Source organism: Microcaecilia unicolor, chromosome 1, assembly GCF_901765095.1.
Source record: "Microcaecilia unicolor chromosome 1, aMicUni1.1, whole genome shotgun sequence".
Taxonomy (NCBI): domain Eukaryota; kingdom Metazoa; phylum Chordata; class Amphibia; order Gymnophiona; family Siphonopidae; genus Microcaecilia; species Microcaecilia unicolor.
In genome coordinates this window covers 619,229,535-619,254,983 of record NC_044031.1, presented here as the reverse complement: position 1 = coordinate 619,254,983, position 25,449 = coordinate 619,229,535, and the positions used below count along the sequence as shown (strand labels likewise).

The window sequence follows — 25,449 nt, the reverse complement described above, 5'->3', positions numbered from 1 at the left end:
AAATAAAGCTATTTTATGCTCTTTTCCTCCCATTCGGACCCCCTGCGCTTCCTTCAACGTTCTTATTCGTTGGGCCAGTGGTTCAATGGATATTGCAAATAACAGCGGGGATAGGGGGCATCCCTGTCTGGTCCCCCTTTGTATGTTCACTAGATCTGACCACCCCCCATTTACTTTAATCCTTGCCTTTGGTTGGTCATATAGCTTTTTCACCCAGCCTACAAAAGTGTTGCCAAATCCCATTTCTAACATTACCTCCCATAAGTAATTCCATTCGCCTATCAAACGCCTTTTCGGCGTCTATTGTTAATAAAGTCATAGAATCTCCCCTCTTTTGTGCCCCCCCAGATTAAGTTAAGGGTCCTTCTAATGTTGTCTGCCACTTGCCTATGTTTAATGAAGCCAGATTGGTCCTCGTGTATGAGAGATGGTAATATCCCACTCAGCCGATTTGCCATTATTTTGGCCAGGATTTTAACATCTACATTCAGCAGGGATATCGGTCTAAACGACCCACATAAAGTCGGATCTCTCCCAGGTTTTAACAAAACCGATATCCCTGCCTCCTGCATGCTGGTCGGGAATCCCTTCCCCTCAAAGCTAGCATTCCCCAGCCTCACTAAGAGGGGTCCCAGTTCCTGTTGGAAGATTTTATAATATTTAGCAGTATATCCATCTAGCCCTGGTGATTTCCCTCCCTTTAAGCCTCTGATAACTCCCAACACTTCCTCCAATGTTATTGCTGCTTCCATCTCATCTCTCTGTTGTACCGACATCTTTTGCAATCCAAGTCCCTGTATATAATCCCTGATGCTTTCTACCGATTCTGTTGATTCCCTTTTATATAGCTTTTTATAAAAGTCCATAAATTGTGTCCTAATTTCCTCATCTTGATGGTAAATCACATCTTTTGGGCCCTTAATTTTAGTGATCGTATTCTTAACTCTTCTATCACGCAATCCCCTAGCTAGGATTTTCCCAGCTTTATTGCTGAACTCGAAAAATTTCTGCTGCATTAATTGTCTATGGAATTCCATGGTTTTCATCTGAATCATATGCAGTTCCGCTCTCCATTTTTTAAGTTCTACTAATTGTTGGGGTTTCCCCTCTCTTTGATGTATAGCTTCCGTTCTCGCTAGCTGTCTCCGTATTTCTACCTCCCTCTCTGCTCTCTGTTTCTTCTTGTAAGCCCCCTTTTTAATTAAGACCCCCCTAACTACTGCTTTTAAAGCATCCCACATAGTCCCATCTGTTACCTCCCCCGTATCATTTAGTTCTAAGTATTCTTTAATAGTGTTCCTAATTTCTTGGCAATCCATTTCTCCATCTAATAAAGTTTCATTGAGTCTCCAGATTTGTCCTGATCTTTGCTTATTCAACCCATCTAATGTGACCCAAACTGCTGCATGATCCGAGGCATGTATACTCTCTATCTCTGCCTCCTTTATATCTCCCCATATGTTCCGGCTACCCCAAATTGCATCCAGATAGGGGGGGGGGGGGGGGAACCCCCCTTCTTCACCACTCCAACCAGCAGCAGAAAGAATTCATCTGAGCCTCAATCAAAGTCAGTTACTATTAAGCTAGCCTAATTAATAATTCTGTCTTGCTAACAATATTTGGGCCCTGTTTACTAAGGCACGCTAGTGTTTTTAGCGTGCACTAATGCTAGAGACACCCATATATTCCTACGGGTGTCTAGTATTAGCACAAGCTAAAAATGCCAGTGTGCCTACAGCGCAGCTTAGTAAACATGGCCCTTTATCTTGTGGCATATTTCCCTTGTGTAAAATCCCTAAAACTGCCTTCTAAATTACTGCATTTCCTGTATTGTAAACAAACATTATTGGTAAAAAAATCTGGTCCTTATGTTCTGAGTACATTTCCTTAAGTATTATACAGTGCAGATTAATGGGTCATTCCATGTCAAGTGGTCTGATTTCAGAGAAGTGCCCTGCTCGACCATCATGGATTTCGATGACATTTTCTGTGTTCATACATGTCCCCAATGAACATTGGTAAAGTTTTACGTTCACTGATGCAGTACTTGCTGAGATATAGTAATCTGTTTGACCCCATACTGCAGCCTTCTATGGTATGACTCAGAGATTTCAGCAACTTTGAGACACTGTATCTCCGGCAATATTTTGTTGAGAGAAACAAAACTTGGCCATCTTGTACAACTTTTTGCACTCTATTAAACAAAATAATAAAAAAAATATTCATGAGCGATTTCCATGAAGAAAACTTGGAGCAAACTTGGTCCAAAAAATTTGCGGCACGAAAAAATTGTAAAGTTTGGCTTTTTATATCTCTGGAATTAAAGGGGTGATAAACTTGAAATTTTGCACACAACAACTTATCAACACAAGGTTTTCGAATATAAAAATTCATTCTCCTAATATTTTCCATTAGTTCACAAATTGAGTGTAAAGTTGATGATTTTTGCAAAAACGCCAAAAATAAGGTATTTTTAGCCCACTTTTACAAAGAAAGACCCTCTGGAAATTCTTTTTAATCATTTTCATAAGAGCATGTTTCAAACCCCTTTAAAAAGTAGGGTTGGTTTTTCATCACTGGCATATAAGGCCCTAGAAATAGGGAGTAGTGGTCTTGTTTTGGAAGGGGCTCTCTTATAAAGAATCTTTGCTGGCAAGAGGAGGACACGGGAATTATCTATTACATCTTTGGTTGCAAGGTACAGAGCTCCTTTTGTTAATTTTATATGGTCCTAATCACTATGATCCCATCTTTTTTCAATCCCTGTTAAGACAATGCTTGCAGCATAGTACTACGCGTTTAATGGTTTTAGGGGACTTTAATTTGATATCAAACCTGTCCATAGACTGCTCTAATCCAGATTCCCCTCATTATAAAGAACGGGCAGGCACTTTTTCTATCTTCTCCTGGTCTCTTAAACTTAATAGATGAGTGGTGTGCACGCCACCCTGGCGAGCAAGATTACAAACATCGTTCTAGGGCACATGGAACTCAGGCCAGGTTGGATTACATTCTAATAGAGCGCTCATTGTTCACCTCTATCCTTTCTGCGGTAATGGGCTCAGAAGAGATCTCTGACCACTCCATAGTGTGGATAGATTTTGAAACTGCTACTAATAAACATAGTAGTCCGGGCTGGAGATATTCTTCATACTTGTATGCAGACCCCTGCTTTTGGAAATATGTTCAAGAGAAATGGTCTAATTATGCTTTTAATAGCGCGTTGCATGCGGACCAGCCGATTTTGTACTGGTTGGCATCTAAAGTGGTCCTAAGGGGGGGACATAATTGCATATGTTCAAGCCCGTAAAAAGCGGCTGGCAGTGGGTATATTACATTTAGAAGATAAATTAAAGAAGCTCATAACCAGCGGCCTACCCAAACAGCTCTACAGAATTTGAAAGCTACTCAAATTGCGCTTAATACTTTATTGCATGAAAAAGAAACTCATTCTCTACTATTTCTTAAGTACCAATTGCAGAGATTTGGTAACCATCCTGGCCGATTACTAGCACAGGCAATTAAAAACTGGGTAGGGGGGGTCACGTGTCGCCATGATATGGAGCAGACGTTGAGAAACTGAGCTCCGTGTGCATCTCCCAAAAAACGGAGGAATATTAGCAATATAGCCGACCCCATGAGCTGAGCGAATAAATACAAAATCTTGAATTACTCACTTGGCGATATATCTGGGAAAGTGATTTCAGAAGGCAGAAATGGCGGCAAAATCGGTCCGGAAAGAAAGAGAGAAACTGAGGCCGGTGGTGCACAAAATGGCTGAACTCAATAGCCCGGGAGAATCAACGGCTGGATCAGCGTGGGTAGCAGAAATTACAGCTGAGATTAAAGTGGTGGTGGAAGCAGCACTGGACAGTAAATTGCAACAGCTTTTTGACCGGGCGGAGGCTGGATTCTATATGTCTGGAGCTTGATGCGGGATTACAGCGTACCTCGGAACTGGAAGACCACGCTACGACGATGCGGGCTGACCATAAGGCCTTGGAACAGAAAGTGGCAGACATGGCAGCTAAGCTGGACGATCTTGAAAACCGTAGTAGAAGAAACAATTTGAGACTGGTGGGGCTACTAGAAGGAATTCTTGATAAGGACTTACCGATGTTTCTGGAAGAATGACTACCAAAGGAATTACAGATCGAGAAATGACTGGAGAACTTTTGCATAGAACGGGCACATCGGATTGGACCGAACTGGCCCTCCATGACTCGACCGAGAGTAGTAATATTCAAAAGTATGAACTTCCGACAAACAGCAAATACTAGCGGAGATCAGAAAAGGACATCAACTCCTGTATCAAGGACAAAAGGTACTGTGCTTTCAGGACTATTCTCAGCATGTGCAGCAGCTCAGAAAAACATTTTCGCTGATTTGCACAGAGCTGTACAAGAAGATAAAGTTTGCGCGTTATATCCAGCTAAACTTAAAGTAACAGACAATGGCACCACTAAGATATTTGATCAGGTGACGGAGGCTAGGAAATATTTACAGCAAATAAACGAGACACAGACAGAGGAGGACAGAAGATCGGAAAGCTGAACTTCTGGGAAAGAACATGTAAAGTCTAACTGAAAGCAGTTAAAATAGTGGTGAAAGGTAGCTGATATGAGGATAATAGAAATGCCTTATGATGTGAGTAAGACCTGATTGAATATATAAGGATGGGAGGCTATGATAGAATGATGATTGATGGGAATACAATGGTATGAATACTTAATGGAACATGGGATGATTAGGAAAACTAATGGTAATGATGAAGGTATGAATGATTAATAGTAGGGGGGATGTAGGTGATATGAAGTGATCTACCAAACGGAGGGATGGTTTGGAGGTTTGATAGAGGGAGGAGGGTTGGGGGGGATGAGGGGGGACTAGGAAAGGATCTAAGACAATAGGTGAGATGCAGGGAGAAACTCAGAACAATACGATGGGAGGGCGATATATGTGTAAAAACATAAAGATACAATATGGTGGGACAGCGTAGTATGCAGGATTGCTGAAGCTGGGAAGGCGGTCCCGCTGGTATTGGCAGATTAGCCTGCTGACAGAAGACATAAGGGAAGGGATAACATGAAGGGGATGACACTTTACTCTTGGAATGTGGGAGGAAATGGGTCGCCCATTAAGTGAAAGAAAATACTGAGTGCTTTGAAAAAGAGAGGAACTTCAATAGCAATGCTGCAAGAAACCAATTTAACATCACAGGAGCATAAGAAACTTCAATCTTGGTGGGTAGGCACAATGTTAGAAGCCCCTGCAGTGGGGAAAAAAGCGGGGGTGGTGATATTGTTTCATAAATCAATACAGGTAGAACAGAAGTATGTATATGTGGACCCTGGGGGCAGATACATCATAGCGAAGGTAAATTAATGGATCAATGATGTTGCTGGTGAATGTGTATGCCCCCAATGTTTATAGTAAGACATTCTTCAGAACCTTGATAATGAAAATTTAAAGGTTCAAATCCCAAGAACCACACATAAGATTAGTGATAGGAGGAGACTTTAATATAGTAGCGATCCCAATACGGATAGACAATATAACCCGAGTAACAGCTCAGGAGACCTTACTAAGGGGATCCCATTGATATGTGAAACATTAGAAGTGATCGACGCGTGGAGAGTACTAAATCCAGATATCCGAGACTACACTCACTACTCGCGAGCACATCACACACAATCCAGGATTGACTATATTTTGGTAAATTAGGGGGGATTCACTGAAATACAAGAGGCGGGAATAGATCCCACAATAATCTCGGATCATGCAGCTATATTTGTGAAATATACCACACAGGGAACACAGATACGACAGCATAGATGGATATTTCCCTCAGAACTCTATTATGATACAGAATTTTTGCAATATATTAGAGGGAAGTGGATGGATTACAAGTTTCATAATGAGAGACATAGATCTGATCCCATCTTATCTTGGGAGGCAGCTAAGGCTGTTCTTCGAGGCAATATAATAGCGTACTGCAGTCAAAAGAAAAAAAGTAGAGAAAAAGAGATACTTAGGCTGGGGAAACAATTGATTCGATTAAGACGGTTGTATGGGAACAGGACTCAGAGATCAATAAGGGAACAATTGCTGGCTACACAGGTTGCCTTAAATACGTTAATCCACCAAAGAACACTTAAATCGGCCACATAATTTCAATACCAGCTGTATAGATTTGAAAATAAACAAGGTAAATTAATGGCAGGTATGGTCAAAAGAAAGAAGGGTACACAGAAAGTGCTTTCTATACAGCATTCCTCGGGCAAGGTAGTGCACTCGGACGATAAAATTCGGCAGGTGTTTCTGACATATTATAAAAAGCTGTATAGATCAGCAACAGAAGGGCATGTGGATCCAGAGATGTATTTATGCAATGTAGAGCTACCTAGAATAACGGAAGCACAAAATGTGAGGTTAAATAAACCTATTGATATGGATGAAATCAATAGAGAAATTAAAAGTAGTGCACTTCATAAAGTCCCTGGACTGGATGGATACTGGGCGGAGTTTTACAAACTATTAGAGGCAGACATAGCCCAGCCGATAATGCATTCATTTCATAGGCAGTGGAGATGGAAGGACTTCCAGTAACTTTGCGGATGGCAGACATAGTGGTATTTCCTAAACCGGGGAAGGATCCAGTTAAGCCGGAATCATACAGACCGATATCCCTAATTAATTATGAGGCTAAATTATTTGCAGGGATCTATGCTAGACGCCTGGCAAGGATATTGCCAGATTTGATAGCATCACCTCAAGGAGGGTTTATTAAAGGAAGGCAGATAGTTAAGAATATAAGGAGGATATTAGCTTCGCTGGAATGGATGAGAATGCTGAAGGAAGAATATTAAGTTTCGACGCCGAAAAGGCGTTCGATAGGGTTAATTGGGGATTTATGTTTAGTACTCTGGGGGCATATGGATTTGAAGGAACATTTGTGAAAGCAATTGTCACGCTGTATAAAGAACCATTAGAAAGAATTTTTATTAATGGAGATTACACCACAGCATTTGAAATAGTAGAGGCACACAGCATTGATGTCCATTGTCTCCTTTACTATTTGCGTTAACACTAGATCCATTAATCCAGACGATAATGGGGGACCCAGAGATCAGTGGTGTCCACATGGGAAGTCACGAATTTAAGGTATCAGCTTTTGCTGATGATCTCTTAGTTCATTTAACCAGACTTTGTGCCTCACTACCGGTGCTGTTGGAAAGATTTAATGAGTATGGGTCCTTTTCAGGATTCAAACTAAACATGCAAAAGTCAGAAGGATTACCCACTAATGATACGCTCCCAAGACGATGGGAAGCAGAATTTCCATTAAGGTGGGCAGTAGAAGAATTTAAATATCTAGGGGTTATAATAACAGCGGATCCGCAAATGATATATAGGAAGAATATAGATAGTCTTATGCGGCATTCGCGGCAGTCAATGGCTCAGTGGCACAATTTACCTTTGACACTAAGAGGCATATTTTCAAAGCACTTAGCCTTCCAAAGTTCCATAGAAACTTTGTAAGGCTAAGTGATTTGAAAATATGCCTCTAAGTGGCGGAATCAATCTGTACGGCATGGTCACTTTCCCCAGATGACTATGTGCTTAGACAATTGCCACTCTAAATTCAAAATAAAGAACGACAACTCAGAACGCTGGTTTCTTATTTTTGCTGGGGAGGAAAGAAGCCTAAAATTAAATTAGAGAAATTATGAGGGTAGGAGGGATGGGATTACCTAATTTAAGATGGTATAATTGGGCATGTTTGATGAGACACATGGCGGATTGTGGATTGGGTTATGGGAACGGAAGAACATACACCTTGGGAGTTGGAAAGAACTCTATTTAAGCCGCTCCATCCTTATTATTTATTACATGTACCAACTAAATGGGTACCTAAAGTATGGAGGAAACATATTCTCTTAGTGCCAATGAGACGCACATGGAAATATGTATTTATTTATTGCATTTGTATCCCACATTTTCCCACCTATTTGCAGGCTCAATGTGGCTTACAATACATCATGAATGGTGAAAATATATTAGAAAATAGACATTTAGTGTTACAGAAGGATCTTGAGTAACATGATAATGATAAAACATGATAGTAATATAACAAGCAAATATTGTAAAACAGTTCTGAATATATGGAGAAGTGGTGTATGTTCATATTTGTTGATCTTTGTGGTATGCCTTATTAAAGAGATGGGAGCCAGTGTAGCTTTTCACGTAAGGGTTTAGCACTTTCATATTTTGTTTTACCGAATATGAGTCTAGCTGCAGTGTTCTGGGCTGTTTGAAGTTTCTTGATTATTTGCTCTTTACAGCCGGCGTAGAGTGCGTTGCAGTAGTCTAGATGACTGAGCACCATTGATTGTACCAGGTTACGGAAAACAGTCCTTGGGAAGAAAGGTCTTACTCTTTTTAATTTCCACATTGAGTGGAACATCTTCTTGGTTGTGTTTTTCGCGTGGTTCTCAAGTGTTAGGTGTCGATCGATGGTATTGAGGCTACTGTACAGATGGTGTACAGATCTGCTACCATTGATCGGGAATGCCGAATTTGAGCCGGGGCTAATGCAAGACAGATAATACTTGGGCAAGGGAAGGGGTGGTGGTAGTGGCGGATCTGCTGCAAGATACAGGAGAGATTAGAACTAGGGACCAATTGGAGATGATAGTGGGGAATAATAATGTAGATTGGTTTTCTTATCTGCAGGTGTTTGACTATACTTCAAAAGTGCTACGGTCCGCTTGCTCCAAGGGGATTTTTTCATTATTAGAAACATTCTTTTTACCATCGGGATGTCAACTAGTAACGGTCTCAGGGCTGCATGGGGCAATAACAATAACAACATCACCTAAAATATACGATGGGGTGGCACAGAGGTGGACGGCCGATATAGGGAAAGAAATTAAAGATGGAGACATCATATAATATATAAAAGAGATCAAGGATCAGGTATATAGTGCTCGACATAGAGAAACTCCGTATAGAGTAATTACGAGAGCATACTTTTCGCCCAAACAAGCATTTTACGTTGGTCGCCTATTAGAAATGAGATGTCCTAAATGTGGACATACAGAGCCTACATTAATACATATGCTATGGGCATGTAAAATTGTTGGACATTTTTGGGACAGCATCAAACGATATTGTGAACACACACTGAACAAACGAATACACTTGACATCTCAGGTATGCAAATTGGGATTTAGGGTAATTAGAAGTAGTCTCGGACGATCAGAACGACAGTTCATTTATAAAGCTTGCACAGTAGGGAAACAATGTATAATGCTGGATACGGGACGAAGCACCTTCATTTTGGCATTGGCGAAATCTTTTGCATATACTAGTTATATGGGAAGAAAAAGATGCCAGAGGTACTTTGAAGCATAAAAAGAACTTTTGGCTGACCTGGGAGCCATATGTACAATCACTCACTAGTAGGACCTGTAGCTTAGTTTTGAACACCTTACAAATGTAATGCAAAGGAAGAAGACATCTCGGCAAGAGTGTTGGAAGAGGGGGGCGAGACACTATTAATCTTGCAAGATGGGAATAGATCAGGAGAAGGGGGAAGTGGGGGGGGGGGGGAAGGGGATAAGGGGAGTTAATACCTATATAACATTGGTAGAATTAGGAATGTTGCTAGAGTTTTGACCATACTAACCACTAGGCCACTATATATATATATAGTGGCCTAGTGGTTAGGGTGGTGGACTCTGGAGATATATATATATATATATATATATATTAGGGTGGTGGACTCTGGTCCTGGGGAACTGAGTTCGATTCCCACTTCAGGCACAGGCAGCTACTTGTGACTCTGGGCAAGTCAATTAACCCTCCATTGCCGCAGGTACAAATAAGTACCTGTATATGTAAGCCGCATTGAGCCTGCCATGAGTGGGAAAGCGCAGGGTACAAATGTAACAAAACAATAAAACCCTCCCATCCTCCTCCCCCCTTCCAATCCTATTCCCCCTGAGTAAGGGAGGGAGGGGAGGGGAGGGGATTTGATGGATGACTGAGAGAACATTGACTGATTAACTTAATCGTAAAAGATATTTACACGTTGCAGTTTTATGTTTGTCTATATTGAGCTGTCAATCTAAGAAAGATGTTCAACTAAGAGGTAGGGGTAGGGAGGGAGGAGGGGACTGGGGGGAGGGGAATATAAAATGTTCGATGACAAGTTGAATGTTGAATATTTGTAACTCTGTTATGAGAATTAGAAGGTTATGTTAGGAATCGTATGAATATCTTTGTATGCAGAGTCATGAATTAAAAAGTATTGAACATAAAAACTGGGTAGGGTCGTAGATAGTCGTATTACGAGATCCTTCTGGTAATTGTGATCTTGGGCAGGTCACTTGGCCCTCCATTGCCTCAGGTACAAGGAGAAATTAGACCTTACCTGCTAATTTGCTTTCCTTTAGTCCCTCCGGACCGGCCCAGGATTGGACTGATGGGTTGTGCTCGCCTACCAACAGGTGGAAACTGAGAAAAAAAACTCTGACTCTAGCGAGCCAATAAGAGCCCTGGTCATGTGACCCTAGCCTCAGTATTGGAATAACAAAGCAGAAAGAAGAAAAAAACCTGTACCCTCTATGCCTCAAGGAATTCAAGCAGCCAGTATCACTCTTAAAAATGTGCTAAACCATCGGCTCACCGACAACTCTCACCAGAGCAGCGGTATGTCCTGCAAATAACGAACGGCTCACCGACAACTCTCACCAGAGCAGCGGTATGGCCTGCCAGTAAAATATAAATATGTACAGATGAAAGTATATAAGTAACTGATAAACTGGCAACCAGCGTATAAACTGTGAAACAGCTTAAGGCTTTCTTAATGAAATAACTCGCAACAACAGCTCTGCAAACAAGAAAACAAAGAACATTGACAGAAAGATAGATCACGGGAGGGACCTGGGCCGGTCCGGAGGGACTAAAGGAAAGCAAATTAGCAGGTAAGGTCTAATTTCTCCTTCCTTAGCATCCCTCCGGACCAGCCCAGGATTGGACTGATGGGACGTAACAAAGCAGTAGTCCTACGGGAGGGACCCCAGCAAACCCGCTGTGAGTACTTGTGATGCGAAGACCGCCTCCTGTCGACACTGAACATCAAGTCTGTAATGCTTAGAAAAAGAATGAAGCGAAGATCAGGTCGTCGCTTACAAATCTCCACTGGCGGGACCAAGGAACACTCAGCCCACGACGCTGCTTGCTCCCGCATAGAATGAGCCCTGACAGCGTCCGGGACTGCTTTACCTGCCAAGAGGTAAGCTGACGCAATCATCTCTTTGATCCATCTAGACAATGTGGGTTTAGAAGCTGACAACCCCTTACGGTGTCCAGCCAAAAGAATAAAAAGATGGTCCGTGCGACGGAAGACCTCAGTAACTGCGAGATATCGTTTAAGCACTCACTTAACATCCAGAGTACGCAAGCGCCTCTGCTCCTGCGTTCCTGAAGCCGAACCCAGAACAGGAAGAAAAACCGACTGGGACAGATTAAAACGAAAGTACCTTAGGCAAAAAAAGAAGGCACTGGACGAAGTACCACTCGTTCCTTAGAAAATTCCAGAAATGGAGATCTACAGGAAAAGGCTTGTAACTCTGAAACCCTTCTAGCCGACGCAATAGACACTAGAAACACTGTCTTAAGCATCAAATCCTTCAAAGAACACACCTGTAATGGCTCAAAAGGAGGTCTTGTCAAGGCCGAAAGAACTAGATTAAGATCCCAAGATGGAAAAACCGCTCTGACCGGAGGACGCAGAAGGCTAACTCACTTCAAAAAACGAGCTACATCTGGAAGACTGGCTAAAGATTTACCTCGAATCCAACCTCTGAAACAGGAAAGAGCTGCCGCCTGCACCTTAAGTGAAGAAAGGGACAGCCCTTTATCATAACCACTCTGCAGAAAATCCAACATTTGAGCCACAGAGGCTCGAAACGGAGCAATGCCTACCTCTGCACACCAAGCCTCAAACACCCTCCAGGTGTGAATATAGCTCAGAGAGGTGGAGCGACGCCGAGATCGCAGCATGGTGGAAATCACTGGAGCAGAGAACCCCCTCTTAGCTAAACGAGCTCGTTCAAGAGCCAAGCCGTAAGACAAAATCGAGCCGGATCTGGATGCGGAACCAGCCCTTGTACCAACAAATCCTTGTGTACCAGAAGTCGAAGCGGAGTCGCCACCGACAGACATTGCAGATCCACGTACCAAGGCCGCCGAGGCCAATCTGGAGCCACCAAAAGAACCCCCCCCCCCCGTGCTCCTCGATCCTCTGGAGGAGACGACCTATTAGTGGCCATGGAGGAAACGCGTAAAGAAGGCCGGAGGGCCACTGCTGCAAAAGGGCGTCTACCCCTGCCGCTCTTGCATCTCGTCGGCGACTGAAGAAGAGTGGAACCTTGCAGTTGAGTCTGGAGGCGAACAGATCTAGAACTGGAGTGCCCCAGCGCTTTACTATCAATTGAAACACCCAATCGCTGAGAGACCATTCTCCTGGATCGAGAGTGTGACGACTGAGGAAATCTGCTCGAACATTTTCTACTCCTGCTACATGCGAAGCTGATATGGCCGTGAGGTGAATCTCTGCCCATGCTATGAGACTCTCCGCCTCCCGACCCAAGAGACGGCATCTCGTTCCCCCCTGACGGTTGATATATGCCACTGCCGAGACATTGTCTGAGAGAACTCTCACCGCTTTGCCCACCAGGAGATGACCGAAGTGCTGTAGAGCTAACCGAATCGCCCTAGTCTCCAAGAAGTTGATGGATTGAGTTGCTTCCAACGGAGACCAGAGACCCTGCGTCCACTTGTCTAGGCAATGAGCTCCCCAGCCTCGGAGACTGGCATCTGTCGTTAATGGAATCCACCGAGGAGACTCCAATGGCATCCCTACAGTGAGATTCTCTATCCGCAGCCACCAAAAAAGAGAAATTCGTTCCCGATTGCGCAGCGGTAGCTTCTTCAGAAGGGAGCCCGTTTGAGCAGACCACCGGGACAGCAGAGACCACTGAAGAGTCCTCATGTGAGCCCTGGCCCAGGGAACTACCAGGGCTGCCATGGACCCGAGAACTTGCATATAAGATCGAACCGGAGGCATGCTCTGATGTAATAAATTCATAATCTGAGACCGGAGCTTTAGAATCCTGCCCTGCGGCAGAAAAACTCTCCCCCGCGCCGTGTCAAAGGTGACTCCTAAATATTCCAGCAACTGAGAAGGAACTAGACGACTCTTGGCCACATTGACCACCCAACCTAGGGACTGCAAAAATGCCACCACGCGACCCGTGACGTGACAACTCTCCTGATAAGACTTTGCTCTGATCAACCAATCGTCTAGATAGGGATGAACGAGAATCCCTTCTTTCCTAAGTGCTGCTGCCACAAGGACCATAACTTTGGTAAAGGTACGCGGAGCGGTTGCGAGGCCAAAGGGCAAACCGCGAAACTGGTAATGTTTTCCTAGAATTGCAAACCGCAAGAACTTGTGATGAGCCGGACGGATAGGAATGTATAAATAAGCCTCTGTCAAATCTAAAGCTGTTAAATACTCTCCTTTGCGCACTGCCACTAAGACCGACCGAAGGGTCTCCATGCGAAAGCTTGAAATTCAGAGGGCACGATTGACCGCTTTGAGGTCTAGAATAGGACGAAAAGACTCTTCCTTTTTGGGTACCACAAAGTAAATGGAATATCGGCCCTGCCTGTGCTCGGAAGGAGGGACTGGATAAATAGCTTGAAGATCTATAAGCCTCTGTAGAGTATCCCGAACCGCTCCCGCCTTTTGAGGAGAGCGGCAGGGAGACTCCACAAAGGCATCTGAAAGAGGCCTGGTGAACTCTAAGGCATAACCTTCTCGAATAACTTCTAAGACCCACTGATCTGAAGTGATTTGGGCCCACCTCTGAGAGGGATCAGAGGAAAGGCCCTCGCACCTTCATTGTGAAAAACGCGATTGAGATCTAAAACCTGCGCCAGAGAGACCCACTCCTCTGCGGGAACCGCGAAAGGACTGAGTTCTGTTGAAAAAACGAGATCTGTGAGGCTGAAAACTGCAACCCGCTTGAAATCTACGGAAACCTCTCATTCTACCACGACCAAACAACGTACCCCGACTTGACAGACAAGGCCTATCTTCTGGGATACGAGGAACCTTAGCATCTCCTAACGAACTGACAAATTTATCCAATTCCTCTCCAAACAAAAAGGAGCCTTTAAAAGGAAATTTACTCAATTTAGACTTGGAAGCCGCGTTCGCCGACCAACCCTTCAACCACAGAGATCGGCGGGCAGCGACTCCCAAGGCCAAAGACTTCGAAGATGCTCGTAGCAGATCATACAAGGCATCAGCTAGAAAAGCCGCCCCTGTTTCAATCTTGGCGACCTCTACATCTATGGTTGACAAATCATCTGAAGACCTGTCCAGAACTCTCTCCGCCCATCTAAAACAAGCCCTAGCCACTAAGGAACCACAAATGGCAGCCTGTACTGCCAAAGAAGAAACATCAAAACTATTCTTGAGCAGAGTATCTAGCCGCCTATCCTGCATATCCCGAAGAGCCGTACCCCCATCTACAGGGACTGTGTTACGCTTAGTAACCGCCGAGACCACCGCATCAACCACAGGAACCCTGAGTACCGCTCTATCTGCTTCAGGGACCGAATAAAGATGATTCATGGATCTGGTAGGACGAAAAGCCGCATCCGGGACTTCCCACTGCGCCTTAATAACATCCCAAATATCCTGATGCATGGGAAAAGTTTTGGCAGAGGATCTAGAACCCTTAATCAAGCAGTCAACCTTGCGGGGTTCTGAAACTGGTGAGAGATCCTCAAAGTTCAAAGTAGAGAAGACCATAGAAATGAGCTCCTGCAAGTCATCCTTATGAAAAATTCTAGCCACTGAAGGATCTTCCCCTTGGGCAAAAGATCCAGCCTCAGGATCTGTAACCGATGGATCATCCCAGACATTTTCAGTAAAATCCTCCTCCTCTTCCAAATAGGGCATCTCCTGATCATGGTCAGACCATAGATCTAGCTGCATCTCACCTTCTCTAAACCTCTTAGGAGGAGGAACAGCTCTGACAGCTTCTCCTGCATCGCCCGTCTGCATCACGAAGGCCCTGTACATCTGAAGGACGAACTCAGGAGGGAACCCCCCTGTCTGAGTGTTCCCAGTCTGCACCAGAGCCCCCGCATCAAAAGTTGGAGCATTAGGAGTATTCTTTGAAGGAGCCTGAACACGCGACGGCGACGACGGATCAGGTTTCAAAATGGCCGCCGCTCGCGCCAAATTTACTGAACTGGCCTCCGGAGCCACTTCTGTCCCTTCAGCAACTACAGCAGCAGCCCGCGCTGGTGAAGAAGCCAAAGAATGAGCCCCCGAACTCGACGGAAGAACAGGCCCCGACGTCGCCGCTAACGCGGTACAATATTTACAGGCACCAGAAGAATTAACCCCCCCCCCTCCCAACGCTGACAGACAGTGCAGCGCTTAAGTTTCTCTGCCATCGCGGGAACACGCGTGCACGCGTCACTCCGGTTCGCACCTATTATATTTATTTACTTTTTCTTTTTTAAAGTCCCGTTTCGACGACCGAAAACAATGCACTCCACAAAATAAATTCAAAACGGAAGGGCAGAAGGCACAAATGCAGAAAATTCACTGCCTTTCACTTTCCTTGTCTCTTTTTCTTTAACAGCTGAGCTGATAGGAAAACACACACACACAGGACTCAAAACGGAGCTGTCTGCTCGTTAGGTCAAAGGGGAAGCACTGCCGCCATAAATTCACCTCTTTTTGTCTTTTTTTTTTTGAAACCTGGCTGCCTCTCCCAAAGACAGAACCCTTTGCTAACCAAAAAGGGTAGTCCTTCCCTTAGAAATTTAATTATGAGAAGGGAGATGAGGAGGAAGAAGGGGAGGGACCCGGGGGCACCCCGAGTGTAACACCCCTGAGGCTGACAATAAGACAGAAATTCTAACAAGCCTCCAAAGAATTCCTGAGGCACAGAAACACCAGAATAAAGAGAAGAAAAATTATCAAAGAATAAAGAGAGATTAATGGGCTCACGTCCTACCTGCTGGGAGACTGAGAAAATACTGAGGCTAGGGTCACATGACCAGGGCTCTTATTGGCTCGCTAGAGTCAGAGATTTTTCTCATTCTCCACCTGCTGGTAGGCGAGCACAACCCATCAGTCTAATCCTGGGCCGGTCTGGAGGGATGCTAAGGAAACACGTATGATTGTTTTACTATGCCTGGAAAGGATGGGAATTAAAGACTTTGCCTCGCTAGGGGAGAAAAGTTTTCTCAGTGCTGGAGCCCGCTTTGGAACACCTTGACCCCCACAGCCAGGAGTCACTTGCTGAATAGATAGATTTCTGACCATTGTAGTCTTGGTCTCATAAGTGGCGCTCTATATAATGTTGGAGGGTGGAATGGGTGGTTATAGATGTATTAATGTTGAATTTACTGTTTACGACTGTATTGCTGTATGCTGATTTCACAATAAAAAACGATTGACACATAAAATGTGTTCAATGGTTTATCTCATTATACTTGGTAGGGCTTCTGAATATATGTCCAATCTAATTTATTTGTTGCATTTGTATCCCACATTTTCCCACTTATTTGCAGGCTCAATGTGGCTTACAATATTACATCATGTCAAGCGTCATTCAAGAGTAGATACACAATTAATTACATATAGAACAAGTGAAACATAGTGGATATAATCAATTCAATAAACAAGAAAACGGAATATCAAGTGACTAGCGGTATGTTAGAAATCCTATTATTGATTATTATGGTAAGTCTTGTTGAAAAAGTAAGTCTTTAATGATTTTCAAAAGTTGATTAGGTCGTGAATAGTCGTCAGGTCAAGTGGCAATGCATTCCACATTGGTGTGCCAATGTAGGAATTGATCTACTTGTTAGAAATTGTAAGTTATCGCGACCTTACTCTAGAGACCCAAGTAAACTCAGTAACAAAGAAAATGTTCTATTCAATGTGGAAGCTCAAATGATTAAAACCTTTCTTCCCAAGAGCAACCTTTCGATATCTAATACAATCAATGGTCCTAAGCCATGCAGATTATTGCAACGGAATCTACGCGGGTTGCAAAGAACAACTCATAAAAAAAACTCCAGACAGCCCAAAACACAGCAGCCAGGCTGATATTCAACAGAAAATGCTTCGAAAATGCCAAACCTCTTTGAGAAAAGTTGCACTGGCTCCCAATCAAAGAACGGATCACCTTCAAAATCTGCACCTTAGTCCACAAAATCATATACGGAGTAGTCCCAGGATACATGACAGACCTTATAGATCTGCCAATAAGAAACAAAGTCAAATCGTCAAGATCCTACCTAAACCTACACTACCCAAATTGCAAAGGACTGAAATACAAAACAACTTACGCATCCAGCTTCTCCTACATAAGTGCAAAACTATGGAATGGCCTCCCAAAAGCTGTGAAAACAATGCAACACCACCTGAACTTCAGAAAATCACTAAAAACCAACCTCTTCAAAACGGCCTACCCCAACAATCCCACGTAAACCTCTTCACCCAGCAACTCAGTATGACTATAATCGTACTGGACAACACGCAATCTTCATCCCTTGCGACCCTCCACTTATAACTCATCCAATCACTATACAAACCTTGTATCTGTATCAACCGACTGGGCAAATGCCTTGACGATACTATGTAAGCCACATTGAGCCTGCAAATAGGTGGGAAATTGTGGGGTACAAATGCAATAAATAAATAAATTATCCAAATCCTAGTAAAATAATCCACATTTATGTTGTTATTCCCATATCAATCTGCAAAGTGGAACTGCTTACCAATATCTATCAGACAATTAACACATTAAAAATTATCTCAAAAAATGTTAAAAACTTTATTTCAAAAATGTGTTGTATGTTAATTCCTTGTTTAATATGCTTTTACTTAAATATAACAATCCTAGGTTTTTGTCTTTATGTTAGCTGCACTGAACCATAAAATGCATTCATGGGATACAACTGTCATTTGTAAAGTAATGTAATAAGAGTGAATACAATGAAGAAGAAGGTGGAATAAATCAGATGAGGGCTCATAAGGAGAAAGGAGAACACATCAACCAAGAAGCTGGATGATGATGGAGTGTGACAGAATGCATATTCTGTCAACATGGCCTAAGAGGAAAGCCAGGGTAATGGTGAATTTAGAATCTTTGTGGCATGCTATTGACAGTTTAGGGAAAGTTTTGTTTCAAAAGTTTAAAATAGTGAGTGATCAGGCTTCTAAGTTACCTAATCTCCTTAGTCTTTTCCACTTAGTTTTAAAAACTTTGTACCACAGCATTAACAGATAGAATCTACCAGGCACTGCAGGATCCAGTTTAGTCTGGAAGCCAAATTTAGGCTCTTAGGTAGAAAGCTCAAATCCAGATCCTCTAGGGTAGCATTTTCTGAAATGCTACCCATTCCACGCGCAGGGCCCAAAAGACAGGCAGAGCTCCGGAGTCTCAATGCGTGGATGAGACGATTGTGCAGGAAGGAGGGTTTTAGATTTGTTAGAAACTGGGCAACATTCTGGGGAAGGGGGAGCCTATTCTGAAAGGATGGGCTCCACCTTAACCACGGTGGGACCAGGCTGCTGGCATCGGTATTTAAAAAGGAGATAGAACAGCTTTTAAACTAGAAATGGGGGGGAAGGCCAGTCGCTCAAAAGCGCATGGTTCGGGATAAGGTATCTTTCAAAGAAATCACCAAAACAGGGAAGATAGGGTATCCTGATAGTGACGTTACAAAAGGGACCATAGTAGATCAGGTGTTCTTAAATAAAAATAAAAATCAGACAAAAGAATGCAAATTAATACTGTCAACTACTGAGCATGATGTAAATAGGAACAACAAAGAGTTTGAAATGTCTATATGTGAATGCCAGGAGCCTAAGAAATAAGCCTAAGAAATTATATCGTAGTGATAGGGTGGATCGAATTGGTGGAGGGGTAGCATTGTATATTAACAAGAGCCTTGAATCAAATAGATTGAAAATTCTGCAGGAAACAAAACACGTCTTGGAATCACTGTGGATTGAAATTCCACGTGTAAAGGGGAAAAGGATAATGATAGGAGTGTACTACCGTTCACCTGGCCAGGATGAACAGACGGATGCAGAAATGTTAAAGGAAATTAGGGACGCAAACAAACTGGGCAACACAATAATAATGGGTGATTTCAATTACCCCGGTATTGACTGGATAAATGTAACATCGGGGCATGCTAGGGAGGTAAAATTCATTGATGAAATCAAGGACAGCTTTATGGAGCAGCTGGTACAGGAGCCGACGAGAGAAGGAAAAAAATTCTAGACCTAGTCCTTAGTGGAGCGCATGATCTGGTGCGGGAGGTAATGGTGCTGGGGCCGCTTGATAATAGTGATCATAATATGATCGGATTTGATATTAGCTTTGAAGTAAGTATACATAGGAAATCAAATACGTTAGCGTTTAACTTTAAAAAAGGAGACTATGATAAAATGAGAAGAACGGTGAAAAGAAAACTTACAGGAGCGACTGCGACCGTCAAAAATTTACAACAGGCGTGGATGCTGTTCAAAAACACCATCTTGGAAGCTCAGGCCAAATATATTCCGCGTATTAAAAAAGGAGGACGGAAGACCAAACGACAGCCGGCGTGGTTAAAAAGTGAGGTGAAAGAAGCTATTAGAGCTAAAAGAAAATCCTTCAGAAAATGGAAGAAGGAACAGACTGAAAATAATAAGAAACGGCATAAGGAATGTCAAGTCAAATGCAAAGCGCTGATAAGGAAGGATAAGAGGGACTTCGGAAAAAAAAAAAAAAAAAGATTGCGTTGGAGGCAAAAACTCATAGTAAAAAATTTTTTTAGGTATATTAAAAGCAGGAAGCCGGCAAAAGAATTAGTTGGACTGCTAGATGACCGAGGAGTAATAGGGGCAATCAGGGAAGACAAAGCCGTTGCGGACAGATTAAATGAATTCTTTGCTTCCGTCTTCACTGAAGAAGATTTGGGAGTGATACCGATGCTGGAAATGGTATTCGAAGCTGACGAGTCGAAGAAACTTAATGAATTCTCTGTAAACCTGGAGGATGTAATGGGGCAGTTCTACAAACTGAAGAGTATCAAATCTCCAGGACCGGATGGTATTCATCCCAGAGTACTGATAGAACTGAAAAATGAGCTTGCAGAGCTACTGTTAGAAATATGTAATTTATCCTTAAAATCGAGTGTGATACCGGAAGACTGGAGGGTGGCCAATGTAACGTCGATTTTTAAAAAAGGTTCCAGAGGAGATCCGGGAAATTATAAACCGGTGAGTCTGACGTCGGTGCCGGGCAAGATGGTAGAGACTATTATTAAGAACAAAATTACAGAGCATATTCAAAAGCATGGATTAATGAGACAAAGTCAACATGGATTTAGTGAAGGGAAATCTTGCCTCACCAATCTACTACATTTCTTTGAAGGGGTGAACAAACATGTGGATAAAGGTGAGCAGGTTCATATTGTGTATCTGGATTTTCAGAAGGTGTTTGACAGAGTACCTCATGAAAGACTCCAGAGGAAATTGGAGAGTCATGGGATAGGAGGTAGTGTTCTATTGTGGATTAAAAACTGGTTAAAAAGATAGAAAAAAGAGACTAGGGTTAAATGGTCAGTATTCTCAATGGAGAAGGGCAGTTAGTTGGGTTCCCCAGAGGTCTGTGCTGGGACCGCTGCTTTTTAACATATGACCTAGAGATGGGAGTAACTAGTGAGGTAATTAAATTTGTTGATGACACAAAGTTATTCAAAGTCGTTAAATCGCAGGAGGTTTGTGAATAATTACAAGAGGGCCTTACGAGACTGGGAGACTGGGCGTCTAAATGGCAGATGACGTTTAATGTGAGCAAGTGCAAAGTGATGCATGTGGGAAAGAGGAACCCGAATTATAGCTACATCATGCAAGGTTCCCCGTTAGGAGTCACGGACCAAGAAAGGGATCTAGGTGTCGTCACTGATGATACGTTGAAACCTTCTGCTCAATGTGCTGCTGCGGCTAAGAAAGCAAATAGAATGTTAGGTATTATTAGGAAAGGAATGGAAAACAAAAATAAGGATGTTATAATGCCTTTGTATCTCTCCATGGTGCGACCGCACCTCAAAACTTGTGTACAATTCTGGTCGCAGTATCTCAAAAAAGATATAGTGGAATTAGAAAAGGTATCTATCCATCTATCCCCCCTTCAGTCCGTTCAGAAATCGGCTGCACGTCTTATCTTCTGCCTGGACCGATATACTCATATCACCCCTCTCCTCAAGTCACTGCACTGGCTTCCGATCAGGTACCGCATACAGTTCAAGCTTCTCCTGCTAACCTACAAATGCACTCGATCTGCAGCCCCTCCTTACCACTCTACCCTCATCTCCCCTTACGTTCCTACCCGTAACCTCCGCTCTCAAGACAAATCCCTCCTCTCAGTACCCTTCTCCACCACCGCCAACTCCAGGCTCTGCCCTTTCTGCCTCGCCTCACCCCATGCTTGGAATAAACTCCCTGAGCCCATACGCCAGGCCCCCTCCCTGCCCATCTTCAAATCCTTGCTCAAAGCCCACCTCTTCAATGTTGCCTTCGGCATCTAACCACTACACCTCTATTCAGGAAATCTTGACTGCCCCAACTTGACATTTCGTCCTTTAGATTGTAAGCTCCTTCGAGCAGAGACTGTCCTTCTTTGTTAAACTGTACAGCGCTGCGTAACCCTAGTAGCGCTCTAGAAATGTTAAGTAGTAGTAGTAGTAATAGAAAAGGTGCAGAGAAGGGCAACGAAAATGATAAAGGAAATGGGACGACTTCCCTATGAGGAAAGGCTAAAGTGGCTAGGGCTCTTCAGCTTAGAGAAAAGGCGGCTGAGGGGAGATATGATAGAGGTCTATAAAATAATGTGTGGAGTTGAACGGGTAGATGTGAAGCGTCTGTTCACGCTTTCCAAAAATACTAGGACTAGGGGGCATGCGATGAAGCTACAATGTAGTAAATTTAAAATGAATCGGAGAAAATATTTCTTCACTCAACGTGTAATTAAACTCTGGAATTTGTTGCCAGAGAATATGGTAAAGGCAGTTAGCTTAGCGGAGTTTAAAAAAGGTTTGGACGGCTTCCTAAAGGAAAAGTCCATAGACAGTTATTAAATGGACTTGGGGAAAATCTACTATTTCTGGGATAAGCAGTATAAAATGTTTTGTATTTTTTGGGATCTTGCCAGGTATTTGTGATCTGGATTGGCCACTGTTGGAAACAGGATGCTGGGCATGATGGACCTTTTCTTTCCCAGTATGGCAATACTTATGTACTTATGAAACTATGGCTGTTTTAAACAAACAAGATTTCAGAACATAGCCATCATTTGTAACCCACAAAGTAGAAATACCAAAGAAGGAAAACAAATCCCCATGACCAAGGTCAGCAGGAGCAAAACAGTGGAGAACAAGAGCCACCTGTGGAGCCAAAAGGATTTTATAGCCAGTATCAACAGCACGCACACAGCTACATTGTTTTTGGGGTCGTACTAAAGTATTATCTTAGTGGCTAGTTGAATGAGGATTTTTGACCAGCGTTCACTTTTGCATTAAATCAGAAAAGCAACCACTGTGTATAGACCCCCAACATAGGCATTCTTTGTGCCGAAACATGGCCGTGTTGGGTCACTGTGTACATGCTGGCAATAAAGTCCTTTTGGTTCCACAAATGGCTCTTGTTCTCTACTATTGTTTTGCTCCTGCTGACCCAGAAAGCAGACTCTTTCCACCTGCTGACTAGAGACAAGCAGTCTGAGAAAGGTTGGATCCTGAACTTGCTCAGCAGGTCCTGTGATTGTGGAGTTCTGAGCAGCCCTGTACAAGAGCCCATTGCTATTTTCCTTACCCGGTTTATTTTTCTCCTTCCAGAAACAGTTTTCTCATGGCCTTCTGGATCTTCCTCTTCATCTGTAAGAGAATGAAACGCACAGCTCAGAGCTTAAATAGGATGAGCGGTTCACTGTGTTAGAAGTGGGCCCCCTTCCTAGGTCTCCTATAAAGAAGAGCCAGATACTTCAGCAGAGGGACCTCTGTGGCCACAGAAGTTTACTTACTTGATAATTTTCTTTCCTTGAGTCCCACCTGTCAACTAGCAGAGAGAGAGAGAGAGAGAGAGAGAGAGAGAGAGAGAACAAAACTAATCTCCATCCTATAAGCTCGAGTTCTACAGTATTTTGATAAAGCAATGGTAACACAGTCTGAGCTAAGAACCCAATATGTTCTCCTTCTTCCTCATACCCTCAAAATCCATTGGAATTACTTCTATTCCTCTACTTTTTTTTTTTTTAAAGAAAAAAAGTAATCTGAAAATAAATACCAACACAGAAAGAATATAAGGAGCACCTGGACTGGTATGGTGGGACTCATAGAAAGAAAGGCGAAATTAGGTCTTACCTGCTAATTTTCTTTCCTCTAGATCCTCCAGACCGTTCAAGACGCTTGGATTATGCATTCCTACCAGCAGAGGGAGAATGAACACTAAAACTTCTTATACAAGTAGTCTGTGCAGACCTTCTAACCACCAGTAAAACAGTAACAAAGCAGAGGAACAAAACACCTCCACCTAAACAAAATCACTGAATCCACACTCAGATCTCCTCCCCTTAAGATGGGGGAATTCAACTGCAGATGGGCACAAACGGTACCACAAACTGCCCTTTGTAAAACTCCAGGACCCAAATCACAGGAGCTACTAGAAATATCAGCAACTGAAGTCTAAAGAAATTATCATACTGAACTGTCCGATACACTGGGTGGGCTCTTGAACGGTCTGGAGGATCTAAAGGAAAGAAAATTAGCAGATAAGGCCTAATTTCACCTTCCTCAGCAATCCTCCACTCTGTTCAAGACGCTTGGGACGTACCAAAGCAGTAAACACATCTAAGGGTGGGACCTGCAAAGCCCAGAGGACAGGACTGCAGCTCCAAAACTGGCATCGTCCCTTGCCTGTACATCCACTCTGTAATGTTTGACAAAAGAATGCAGGGAGGACCACACTGCCACTCTACAAATGTCCACCGGTGGAACAAAACTACTCTCTGCCCAAGAAGCCACCATCCCCCTAGTGGAATGTGCCTTGAGCCCCACCGGCACCATACAGCCATGCAGTATGTAAGCCGAAGAGATGGCATCCTTCAACCACCGAGCTATAGATGCCTTAGAAGCAGCCACTCCCTTCTTGGGCCCCACATGAAGGGCAAATAACCTGTCCGAAGACCTGAATTCCTCCGACCTGCGCAAGTAAACCTTCAACACTCTGCGCACATCCAATTTCGCCAAACGACGCTGAGAAGCATTCCCCGTCCGGTCCCCCAAGACCGGCAACGAAATCACCTGATTGACATGAAAGGAGGATACCACCTTAGGCAAAAACTAAGGCACTGGACGCAGCGAAACCTTTTCCTTAGAAAACCACAGAAATGGAGGCCTACATGAAAGAGCCTGAAGTTCCGAAATCCTGCGAGCCGACGATATAGCTACCAAAAAGACCACCTTCATAGTAAGGTCTTTTATCAAGACTCCAAGGGCTCAAAAGGAGAACCCGCCAAAGAGTCAAGAACGATATTAAGATCCCACTGAGGAACTACCAGCCGCTGAGGAGGACGAAACAACTTTACCCCCCCTCAAAAAACGGACCACATCCAGGGAAGACGCAACCGACCTGCCCTGCACCTTACCCCAAAAACACGCCAAAGCAGCCAGCTGCACCTTCAAAGATGACAATGAAAGGCCCTTCTCAAAACCATCCTGCAAGAAATCTAAAATGCACGACACAGAAGCTGTCGAAGGGACACACGCCCGGTCCCCACACCAATCTCCAAATATGCACCACACACGCACATAGGCCAAAGACGTCGAACGTTTGCGAGACTGCAGCATCATCTGAATCACCCGAGGGGAAAACCCTTTCCTTCTCAACTGTTCCCTCTCAAGGGCCACACCGTAAGAGAAAACTGATCCGGATCCGGCATGACAATTGGACCCTGACACAACAGCACCGAGCCCCCCAGCCGCAGAGGCTCGCCTTCTAACAAGCGCATCAGATCCCCGAACCATGGCCAACACGGCCAATTCGGAGCCACCAACAACACCGGACCCACATGACATTCTACCCTTTGTAGGACTCAACCTATCAAGGGCCACGGGGGAAACACGTACAGCAATACCCGCTGAAGCCACGGAAGGACAAATATATCAATCCCCTCTGCTCGCGGATCCCGACGCCGATTGAAATACCGAGGAACCTGAGCATTCTGTGCCGACGCCATGAGATCCACTACTGGCATTCCCCACTTTAGAACTATCTGGTCGAAC

General features: G+C 43.7%; 1 protein-coding gene across 1 annotated transcript in view; it reads right to left on the bottom strand.

Moving 5' to 3' along the window:
- TONSL (tonsoku like, DNA repair protein) overlaps positions 1–25,449 on the bottom strand; it is a 281,739-nt gene that overhangs the window by 141,407 nt on the left and 114,883 nt on the right. Inside the window, exon 12 of the mRNA XM_030220206.1 lies at positions 22,982–23,043. Coding sequence (XP_030076066.1) covers positions 22,982–23,043 — 62 coding nt within the window. The remainder of the gene's footprint in view (positions 1–22,981; positions 23,044–25,449) is intronic.